Source organism: Musa acuminata, chromosome BXJ2-10 (genome assembly GCF_036884655.1).
Source record: "Musa acuminata AAA Group cultivar baxijiao chromosome BXJ2-10, Cavendish_Baxijiao_AAA, whole genome shotgun sequence".
Classification (NCBI taxonomy): Eukaryota; Viridiplantae; Streptophyta; class Magnoliopsida; order Zingiberales; family Musaceae; genus Musa; species Musa acuminata.
In genome coordinates this window covers 19,225,734-19,236,705 of record NC_088347.1, presented here as the reverse complement: position 1 = coordinate 19,236,705, position 10,972 = coordinate 19,225,734, and the positions used below count along the sequence as shown (strand labels likewise).

At 40.7% G+C, this 10,972-nt stretch overlaps 3 protein-coding genes across 3 annotated transcripts; 1 reads left to right on the top strand and 2 right to left on the bottom strand.

Annotated features, from left to right (window-relative positions):
- Positions 1–521: 521 nt before the first annotated feature.
- On the bottom strand, positions 522–2,149 carry LOC135626051 (uncharacterized). Its single transcript, XM_065131240.1, has 2 exons — positions 2,118–2,149; positions 522–1,266 (listed from the first exon to the last, which is right to left on the bottom strand). The coding sequence occupies exons 1-2, from the start codon at positions 2,132–2,134 to the stop codon at positions 726–728; spliced, it is 558 nt and encodes a 185-aa protein (XP_064987312.1). The 5' UTR covers positions 2,135–2,149; the 3' UTR covers positions 522–725.
- A 2,555-nt stretch (positions 2,150–4,704) lies between these two features.
- On the top strand, positions 4,705–6,240 carry LOC135626030 (protein PHYTOCHROME KINASE SUBSTRATE 4-like). Its single transcript, XM_065131217.1, has one exon. The coding sequence runs from the start codon at positions 4,705–4,707 to the stop codon at positions 6,238–6,240; it is 1,536 nt and encodes a 511-aa protein (XP_064987289.1).
- A 1,630-nt stretch (positions 6,241–7,870) lies between these two features.
- On the bottom strand, positions 7,871–10,884 carry LOC104000035 (uncharacterized). The gene is made up of 6 exons (XM_009421973.3): positions 10,716–10,884; positions 10,333–10,403; positions 10,072–10,248; positions 9,642–9,740; positions 9,311–9,553; positions 7,871–8,541 (listed from the first exon to the last, which is right to left on the bottom strand). Exons 2-6 carry the CDS (start codon positions 10,399–10,401, stop codon positions 8,077–8,079), a joined length of 1,053 nt encoding a protein of 350 aa, XP_009420248.2. The 5' UTR covers positions 10,402–10,403; positions 10,716–10,884; the 3' UTR covers positions 7,871–8,076.
- Between the last annotated feature and the right edge of the window lie 88 nt (positions 10,885–10,972).

The following is a 10,972-nucleotide window of genomic DNA, read 5'->3' as shown; positions in this document are numbered from 1 at the left end:
TTTACACTATATTTGATACGATGACTATTTTATCCGGACTATACTAGTAAGATGATACATGAATCCTAATTAGTTTGATTCGTATCAAAATAGACTAATCTCATCCGCCATCTCAACGTCTAGCATTTATTCAGAATATTCCATCAATTAAATGAGGCACAAAAAATCTTTCCTAACCATATTAAATCATCATAAATGAGCCTCCTACTTAGGTACCCCAACAAGTTCGACACATCATCAAAGAGACTTTTTTCGGGTACGCCACGCCACATATATTAGTTTTCTACCAACTCCGCACTACTAAAATCCTTGAAAGATAAGTCTGGTCGGATTAGACTTATTTCTTGAGTTCACAATCAAAATCAAACTTATGGAAAATTGCAGCATAAATATAAGACAAAACTCTGTAGAGTTGTGTTCTTTGTAGAAAATATCAGTAAGCATCTTGTCCCGTTCATGGCGTTCTAATATTGTGTCCCATGTCTGATCCAGAAGACATTGCTATCAAAAGAAAGCCAAGATTGCTTGCAAAACAGGGCCTCAACACATTTGCACGTTAAGCCAAAATGTTGGTGATAGAGACCCAATTGCTCACAACAACATCTATATCAAGACTTACGCCTATGTGAGCAACAATAAGATTATACGTATATAATACAACTCAAAATAGCACAAAGTTAAGCACTTATATATATATTTAACCCAAAAAACCGGTCCGAACCGGTCTAATGTTTCCCGCGGCCCGGACGCACTTGCGCTCTCCCCATCTTGGTTACCCGGGGCACGACGTCCGGGTCGACCGGAGGCCGGATGCGAACCGGGCTTGGGCCGACGCTGACGGCTTTCTCGCTACGGCAGTCCAGAAGCCCGTTCCCTTTCCGCCGCGGTCCCGCGGGCTCGCCGCCCATCGCCGCCGGGAACCGGTTGTGCTCCTCCTCGATGAAGCGGAACTCGTCGTAGTTGGAGGCAGCGCTGGAGAAGTTTGCGGCGCTGGCGTGGTCGAACCCCTCGGCGGTCGTGACGCTCCACTCGACGCTCGCCTCGCTGGGCTGGTAGCACTCGCTCGGGGCGATGGATGGCGCTGCCGCCCCCTCGAGGCTCCGACGGAGCTGGAGGATCCCGGCCGCCGCGCCGCTGCCAACGAAGCGGCGTCCTTCGAGCTCGTCGAGGGAATCACGGCGGCGGTACGTCATATGTGAATAATTTGATAGAGTAGTAGTAACACATGGCTTGATGAGAATCCTATCTGAAGACTGTAACAGGGTCCTACAAAGGCGAGGTCACGAAGAAAAGAAGGATAAGCTGACACGGAAAGAAATAGTTCAAGCTGATGTGCTTTTCCTGATATCACAAGGAAGAGCAGCCACGCTGTTCTGGATCATAGAGAGGTCCCCATGGTTGGGGTTTGATTAGAGGCATCAGATAAGGTTACTGCAGCATGTGAAATCAATTTTGTGGATGCGAGTGATGTTAGGGCTTCAGCTTCCTGTGTGGCAAATTGATGCCCATAGCTTTAGCCATAATTTAGGGAAGAAGATAAGATGGTACTATTCTGCACTGATTTCTTTCAAGGCTTTCCATGGGAAGAGACAGACATCTCTCTCCTATTGTCATTGTTGTGTTTTGGGTGATGATATGTTAGCTGTTCTTTTATAGGGTGCTAGATATGAATGTGTAGGCCAATTAATGCACTTTTCCCAACCTAAAGTGCAGAAGAAGACACCAGGTTAGGGTGGTAGGGGACTCGTATACGATAATGGATCGGAGGTGTTCCTTTGATCTCTCTTTTTTTTTTTTTTTTTTTGAAGTTCTTTATTGTTTTATAAGGTTAGGTTCTTTCAAGAAAGAGGATTGACATGGATGTGCTGAATAAAAATATAGGACATTTGAGGATTCTACTTGTTTACGGTATTATTATCTCATTTCTAAGATTTCATCTATAAATACATGTTAATGATGAATAAGTTTGAGGATAACAAGATACTTTTATATTAAAAAAACTAACAATAGTTATGCAATTATCCTTTTAAATCTAAATTTAATATATAAGTAAATTTCTAAAAAAATTATCACTTTAAGAATTTTCAGCAGAGCAATTCAACTTTGAAAATACTTACGGAGCATCTTTGGTCATGTGAAAAAAAGACTATTTACTCCATCTTTGTTGAACCCATCATCACCTTTTCTCTATACCACCAACCTGCACTACCTATGCTGTCTCCGCCACTACCCTTGCTCCCTCACCAACTCCCAACAACCATTTTCCATCCTCTCGCCCTCATCGATTACATCACCCATAACCCTTGTGTGAGGAAGGAGGGGGGCACCAGGGCCGATGGGGTCAACCAACAAAGGTAGTGGCAACCCTCGCTTCCCCACCTTCCTTATGAGAGGGTTACAAGCGAGATGCACGGGGGAAAGGTCGATAGGGTTAGTGAAGGTAATGATAGCTCTCGTGCTCGTGCCCTCTTCTTTCCAATGCGAAGGCAATGAACTACAGGTCTAATAGAGTAAAGGGGAAGAGAGGGGAGGGGAGGGGAGACAAGTGCTAGGGTCCAACAATTGCAAGATCTCCACCACTAGTCGCCTGCATGTATAATCGTATGCACCACGAGCACTAGGTAATTATTCAAAGTGGAGGGGGATCGTCGACAAGGCAAAGGCACAATTAGACGACTAAGAGCTTGGCGAAGAGTGATAGCCAACAAGAGTTAAATGGTTATTTTAATAAAATTAATACTGTACGATAAGTTTTAGAAGTTGGGGTAAGAAATTATAAAAATTAGTGATTTTTTTATAATTTATCTCTCACACACACACACACACATATATATATATATATATATATATATATATATATAATATTCTTAGTTGATGGTCAATGTAATGGTACTGAGATTCCAAATAAATTAGTTACCTATAAAAATATTATATATCCTAAATTACTTTTATGCTTATAATTTTAAATTTAAGTTTAGATATAGTAGTCAAATTGTCAATGACAATGGACATTTTAGGGATTTAAAATTTTATTTTAAATTTATTAGTAAGCATGATTATTTGTTATATATGAAGGATTATAATATTTGAAGGGATATTTAATATGCAAAATTTAAATTGCTACTATTTCCAAAATTTTAAAATTATATATGCGTCTTCTCTAATGAATATTATGAATTGAACAGAAATATTATGAATTGTTCTCTTTGTTGCATTAGACATTTAACTATGATAACACACCACGATATGCAGCACCTCAAAGCCGAAATCGATTCCTCCTAACTAATCAACAATATCAACTCTATCAAAGTGACTCATTGAGGACTTTAAACCTATGTCTCATTTTGTCCATTTTAATCATTTTGAGATATCTATAAATCTTGTAGCTCATGATCACTCTAATTTTTATAGGACGAATATTTATGCCCATTTTTTGTCTATCTTTGAGGCCTCTTGACTCCTTTCTTTTTAGCTCTGGGTTAAGGTAATATAGCTTATTTCCTTTAAACAAAATATGATAACACATCAATTAAAATATTATCTAAACATTGTTAAATATAGCACCTAATTCCACAGTGGCACCAACCTAAAAATGCTTCATGACACAAAAGGATTTTGACTTGATTGAAATTCTCCCTCTCTTGGTATTTACTCTAAATTTAATTGACCATAAAACTCTCCCTTTCTCATACACATATATGTCATTTTAGTTAATCTCCATTAGTAAATAAAAGCTGATTATTAGATGAAATTCTAATTATATTACTATCCCTTGAAAACTATCTCTGATGGCAAAAATATTAGATATATCTGAAGTATTATATATTTTCTATGCATTATTTTGAAACTTTACAAGGATGTAATTGTAAAAACGCATAGCATTAGTAGGTAAATAGTATATGGTACGCACACATGCATGTATATGGATCAATTTTCTATGATTTTTTAAGAAAATAATCATATTTTAAATATTTTTTAATTTATACTTTTTTTTGTAAATAGTACCCCCTAATTTGAAAGCACCTATAGATTATCCTTCAAAGATTTTTTTTCATCTTTTACAATGTGTTTGTTTGTTATAGTATTTTTGGCTTATTAAAGTATTTTGATTTTCTGAATAAAAACACTATAAAATTTACTTTAAAGTATAATAAATGAGTCAAATAAAATTAAAATATACTAAAAATCATTTGATATATCATTCTACGATTCAAATATGTATTTATAATGAATTAGGAACAATATTATCTAAGTAAAAACTAAAAATTGACTTTTTATAATATTGTAGTCACCACAATAAAAATACCATAAATGAGCTAAATAAAAATACTATAATAGTTTATAATTAATAAAAAAATAGATAAAAAAATTTAATGGAAAATTTTCTTGAAGGGTATTTTGAGTGTTTTCTAAATTAAAATTATTTTTTGGAAAAAATTAAAGAGGTAACGATTAAGAAAAAAAATCAAAATGTGAGTATTTTATAAGTAAATCGTTCTTTTTTTTTTAACCTTCGTTTTTAATCTTCTTTTGTACCTTCGTAATGATTGGAGACAAAGTGAGGACCACCGACCCATACTTGCCACTTATGAGGCGGGTAGGGATCAGTTTAGTTGCTCCATAAAACCCCGAAGCCGCAGATTCCCTGCAGAGGCGGAATCCAACCCTTACGTCTTCTTCAACTCCGAGACCGAAACAGCGAGCATGGAGAGGCGCAGCGGAAGAGCAAGCTTCAACGGCAGCCTCTACCCAATGACCCACCTCGGTGAGCCCCTCGCCTCCTCGTACCTTGGACACGAAACTCCCCGCGCCACCCACGATCACCGCATCGGCCGCCGTGTCGATGGCACCGAGCTCAACGTCTTCGACGCGGAGCGGTACTTCCGCGAGGGAGACGATGCGGCCGCCAAACAGACCGGTAGGCACGAGTTCACGGCCTCCGCCGTCGACGGCTTCGAGCGGAACGGCCACGGCCGGAGTGATTCGTGCCTGGACACGCCGACCGCGTCCTCCGAGGCTAGCTGGAACAGCAAATCCGGCCTCCTCTACAAGCCGCAGGATTCTGCAGCGGTCACCTTGAGAGCGTCCCCCGTAAGAGATCCGAGGAGGCCGCGGGCCTCCGGCTCCCGCTGGCTCTTCTGTCGCAGCTGCCCCTGCTCCGGGGAGAAGTCCGTCGACGTCGAGGAGAGGCACTTCGAAACGAAGAGCCCGGCTCGCTCGTCTATGGAGTCGGATGCCACTATAACCGCGAAGAAACAGAGCTATCGAACAGGGGAGGTGCGTCTCAGTAGCATCCCAGAGAGAGTGGCGGCCGAAGAACCCAAGAACGAATTCGATGTCGAGGAAGTGACGAAGGTGAAGATTACTCCGGGAAACTGGGGTAAAGATCGGAGCTTTTTCCACGTTGCGAATCGGTTTTCGCCGGAAAAGACCATTCCGACCGAAATTGGCCACCGTATAATGAACCCCGGGAAGTCGTTAACTGACTCATCCGGCTTCTCCTTCCCGATCCTCAGTCCACCATCCTCGAACCTCACCGAAGAGCCACCGCGGGATTCGCTGGAAGTCTTCCGACCAACCGATGAGTCGACGAAGATGACGAAGAAACCGTCGGAGTTCCAACGGCGTGCGACGGTGCTGCCGTTTCCTGCCGAGCGAGACAACCCCAGCTTCACCTACCCGGCGAGCCCAAAGCCTCAGCCGGAGGATGACGCGGCGAGCGACGAAAGCTCGGACCTTTTCGAGATCCAGAGCCTATCGACCCAGATGACGTACCGCCACCGTGATTCCCTCGACGAGCTCGAAGGACGCCGCTTCGTTGGCAGCGGCGCGGCGGCCGGGATCCTCCAGCTCCGTCGGAGCCTCGAGGGGGCGGCAGCGCCATCCATCGCCCCGAGCGAGTGCTACCAGCCCAGCGAGGCGAGCGTCGAGTGGAGCGTCACGACCGCCGAGGGGTTCGACCACGCCAGCGCCGCAAACTTCTCCAGCGCTGCCTCCAACTACGACGAGTTCCGCTTCATCGAGGAGGAGCACAACCGGTTCGCGGCGGCGATGGGCGGCGAGCCCGCGGGACCGCGGCGGAAAGGGAACGGGCTTCTGGACTGCCGTAGCGAGAAAGCCGTCAGCGTCGGCCCAAGCCCGGTTCGCATCCGGCCTCCGGTCGACCCGGACGTCATGCCGCGGGTAACCAAGATGGGGAGAGCGCAAGAACGTCCGGGCCGCCCGGTTCAGAAACATTAGACCGGTTCGTACCGGTTTAATCGTCCAATTCACTTATGTTCCTTTTTTGGGTTAAATATATATATAAGTGCTTAACTTTGTGCTATTTTGAGTTGTATTATATACGTATAATCTTATTTTTGCTCACATAGGCTTAAGTCTTGATATAGATGTTGTTGTGAGCAATTGGGTCTCTATCACCAACATTTTGGCTTAACGTGCAAGCAATCTTGGCTTTCTTTTGATAGCAATGTCTTCTGGATCAGACATGGGACACAATATTAGAACGCCATGAACTGGACAAGATGCTTACTGATATTTTCTACAAAGAACACAACTCGACAGAGTTTTGTCTTATATTTATGCTGCAATTTTCCATAAGTTTGATTTTGATTGTGAACTCAAGAAATAAGTCTAATCCGACCAGACTCATCTTTCAAGGATTTTAGTGGTGCAGAGTTGGTACAAAACTAATACATGTGGCGTGGCGTAACCGAAAAATGTCTCTTTGATGATGTGTAGAACTTGTTGGGTACCTAAGTAGGAGGCTCATTTATGATGAGTTAAACCGCAGTCGCATATGGTTAGGAAAGATTTTTTGTGCCACATTTAATTGATGGAATATTCTGAATAAAGGCTAGATGTTGAGATGGTGGATGAGGTTAGTCTATTTTGATACGAATCAAGCTAATTAGGATTCATGTATCATCTTACTAGTATAGTCCGGATAAAATAGTCATCGTATCAAATATAGTGTACGATGATAGTAATTTAAACTCGAGCACTCTTATTAGATTAAGTTTCCCCCTTGTTTTTTTTGGGGGGGGGAGGGGGGGGGGGGAATGATAGTAGTGAAGACGAGATTTGATCGTAAGATTTTGTTATTAACAATCAAAATTTGTAAACCAGCTAAAATTCTCAGTTTGATATCATTTTAATTAAATAATAATAAATTACGACAAAAACTCGCTATGTAACAACTAAAACATATGTTAATAATTATATTTATATATATTCTTCTTAATTTATTCATGTCGGTGCATGCGAAGAAAAAATATTTTTTTAATTATTATTTTGGTTTGAATCATGAATGGCACGAGTAAAGCTTGGATCGAAGTGAGACCATAATTTTTTAGTGGCCTAAGGAGACATATATGAAGAAAATTAAATATATCACCACTGACACCTTTAATTATGCAAGCTACAAAATGATCATACTCTTTCTTGACTAATATCTTTAATAATAAGTATCTCTCCCTCTATTGAAGATTCATCCAATCGTGTCATATTGATAGTTTAAAATCTCATTCGATAAATTTTGGAAGGTCTTAGCCAGATTCTTGAATCGAATATTATATCTCTCCTTATAAGTTTGCAAAAAATATATATAATATAATATAATATAATATAAAGGTTCCAAAACCAGACATCAACCCATAACTTGCCCATCCATTTGCCAGCTCAATTTGAAGCCAATTGTTCTTCTGGTCCAGTCCCTACTATTGCATGAATGCCAAACTTAGCTACCTTTCTCATTGCATGCATATTTCATGACCATTACTTGTGACTCATTATTGTCCAAAAAGTTCTCAAAAGGGCTATAGGGCTTCACTGTTACATAGAAAAGGAATGATAGAGGAGAAGAATAATATATGGATAACAAAAACTTTATTTATCATTTTTCAATGTCTCTTTTAATCTCTGATGTTACAAAGTCATATGCACCATGATCTAACTTGATTTATTGGCACTCCTGGTTATATCAGGAATCTCAAAGTCGAACTTCTAATCTAGATATAAAATTTAATTTAACATTCCAACAATTATCTCATGACGGAGAAAAGGTTTATGCATCAATTAAGCAGACTCCCTCATTTGAATCATCAGCTCGTGTTGAGCTTCTGATTTAGCAGCTCCACTGTCACTGCGGTTCACCTGCGGTGCATTCAAATTTTGGTTTGAGTTTTTGACATGAAGTGACCTGGGAGATTCCTCATCACCCGAGGAAAACGAATCTGATGAGCCCTGTGACAGGGCTTCAGATGTCGAGGGCTCTGGTTTCTGGAGAATGGACAAAAGGGATGGTTCTTTGGAGAGCACAGAACCTCCTGAGTTGAGGAAATCAGACATCTTCTTGTCATCCTCTTTCATTTGTTCAGCATAACTGCTGATATCAAATCCATCTTGATTATGACCCCCAAACGCAGATTCCAGCTTATTGATGTCGAAGAGGTCTGTCATAATCTTCTGGCTTTCTGCATCATCCGAGTAAACAAATTTAACCTTTTTGTATGTCTTCTGGTCCACAAATGGCTTCACTACCTGCAAAAAATGGTAGTTGATAAGGTGAAACTTCTCAATACACATTGACCTGAATCTTACTACAGATTTCTTGTTCATATCCAGTGACTTGTATAGAGAGCAAGTTGTTCATCTACATGATTCAAGAAGCACATGACATGCTATTCACATGTTCCTGATTCTGAAAGTTCATTGGCACACACAACTTACTGTCAGCATTTGGCATACAAAACTATCAGAGACATGATTATGCAGTTTAAACATCATGTATGAACATTAGTATTGGATCACCAAATAAATTCAGCGTGATGTGTTGTTCTTGATGCAATTTCTTGTGTGACCAAGGAGAAGCATCAATCAATCTGGAACCTTATAAACAGATTTCTTGTTCAAGTCCAGTAACTTGTATGGTCAGCAAGTTGTTTATCTACATGATTCAAGATGCAAATGACATGCCTATTCATATATTCCTGATTCTGAAGTTCATTGGCGCACACCAATTAGTGTCAGTATTTGGCACACAAAACTCTTGTAGATGTTCAACGTATAATAGGCATGATTATGCATTTTAAACACCATGTATGAACACCAATACTGGAACAGTAAACAAATACAGCGTGATGTGTTGTTGATACAATTTCGAGTGTGACCAAGGGGAATCAGCTGTTCTATCTTCATTTTGTCTATATGGATATCTCAAGCATCAGAATTGGTGAATGTATTGTTGGTGTCATGCAAGCATCATCTTGAAATCATAGGAAAGGATCGGCATGTAAGATCAGATGGTTACCTTTGAAAAGGATTCGAAGATTCTTGGGGGGTTGTAGAGGATTCCTAGAGCCAGTCTTTCGGGGTAATAATCCTGCAACACACGAGCTGTTTCACGGGTCGCCTTCACCGATGTGCTTGCCATAGTCCAGCCCTGGAAATCAATAAGCCACACCATCTGTTCTTGATCTGCTGCCAAGTTCAAGATGGCATTCTCCATGCAGTACACCAGGTACTTGATCTGCCCTTTGGCTGAGCTAGTATTCTAATCAAACACATAGTGCAATTAGCAAAAGAACAAAACCATGAAAACCAAAAGGTAAAGAGCACATAGCATCTTCTATACGCCAAACCTGAAATCCAGGCCTCATTACAAGAACTGCTCTTCCATACTTATCAAGATAATTAGCTCTGTAGATTTTTCCTGTCTCAGCCTCATGGACAACATCTTCCTGAACAATGAAAACAAAGAAAATGCATCACAATCTGATTCTGACACAACAAAGCATATGTTTAATCACTGATTATGATATTGTCAGAGTAACAACTCATCAACCCACGGAGGCACGTTTACTTCCATATGTGTGCTGGCCATATTAATGTCAGAAACCAATGAGTAGACTCCAGATTACATATATAATAGCTATCAAAATTTTATTTGATCAGGCATATTTGTTGTGTTTAGATATCTAGGAGATTGAACATAATACTTTAATGTTAATTACAAGTAACTTGACTCGGACAAGATTTTGTGGAAATTGCTATAGAGATGACAGTGCATACCCAGCGGATGGTTTCCGGTTTACATTCCAATCTCCACTTTAGAGTTTCCTTCAGCATTTTACCTGACTTCTGAACATCCCAATTTCTTGCTCGGAGATACCGCAGTATTGAAGCATCTGAACAGAAATTTGGCAGCCTTTCTGCCAATTGACCCAAGAGACATCGGACTTCATTTATCTGAATGCCAAGGAACAAAAGTATCATTACACATATCAGACAGAGATTTAAGTGCATTTGTTGGCTTGATTCAGCATCTCCAACCTTTGTTTGCTGTTCTTGGTATGACAAGGCTTTCTCTGCACTGCTAGCTCTTGGTTTTCTTAGATACATCCCTACATAAATCAGGAAAGTCTAAGGGATTTGCAACTCAAGTAATCATAATATCTTAGTCAAAAATGGGTCTATAAATGCACGCAAACACATTGGATAACAACAACACGATTCTCCGATCTGTAACGAAGTGGAAATTTGATGAGTGATTTGATCTCCAAACCAAATCAAGAAAAGAACTCCTATAAAATCCCATGCATAGTTCACCTCATATAAAATGAGACAACCAGTTGTGAAATCGAAGGAGCAGCAGAAAGCAGGAACAGATTCTTACTTGGGATGTTGGGCAGGAAGTAGGGAATAATATTGCTTACCAGTTAGGACTTCTGCCTGAAGAATAAATCGTCAGATGCTGGCTTCTCACGGCCTTTAAAGAGAGCACAAACCCTGCCCCTGCAACCGGGAGATGTGGTGCGACAAGGGTTGATGAAAACAGCGGAGGAAGATGGAAGATTTGGTGGCCGAAGGCCGAGAGTGCCATGCGTGTCTGACCAGCTGTTGGCCTTCAATTCCTCGCAAGCAACAGCTTTTTCTCCATGACACTTGTTAAAATTAATTCAAATATTTAGGA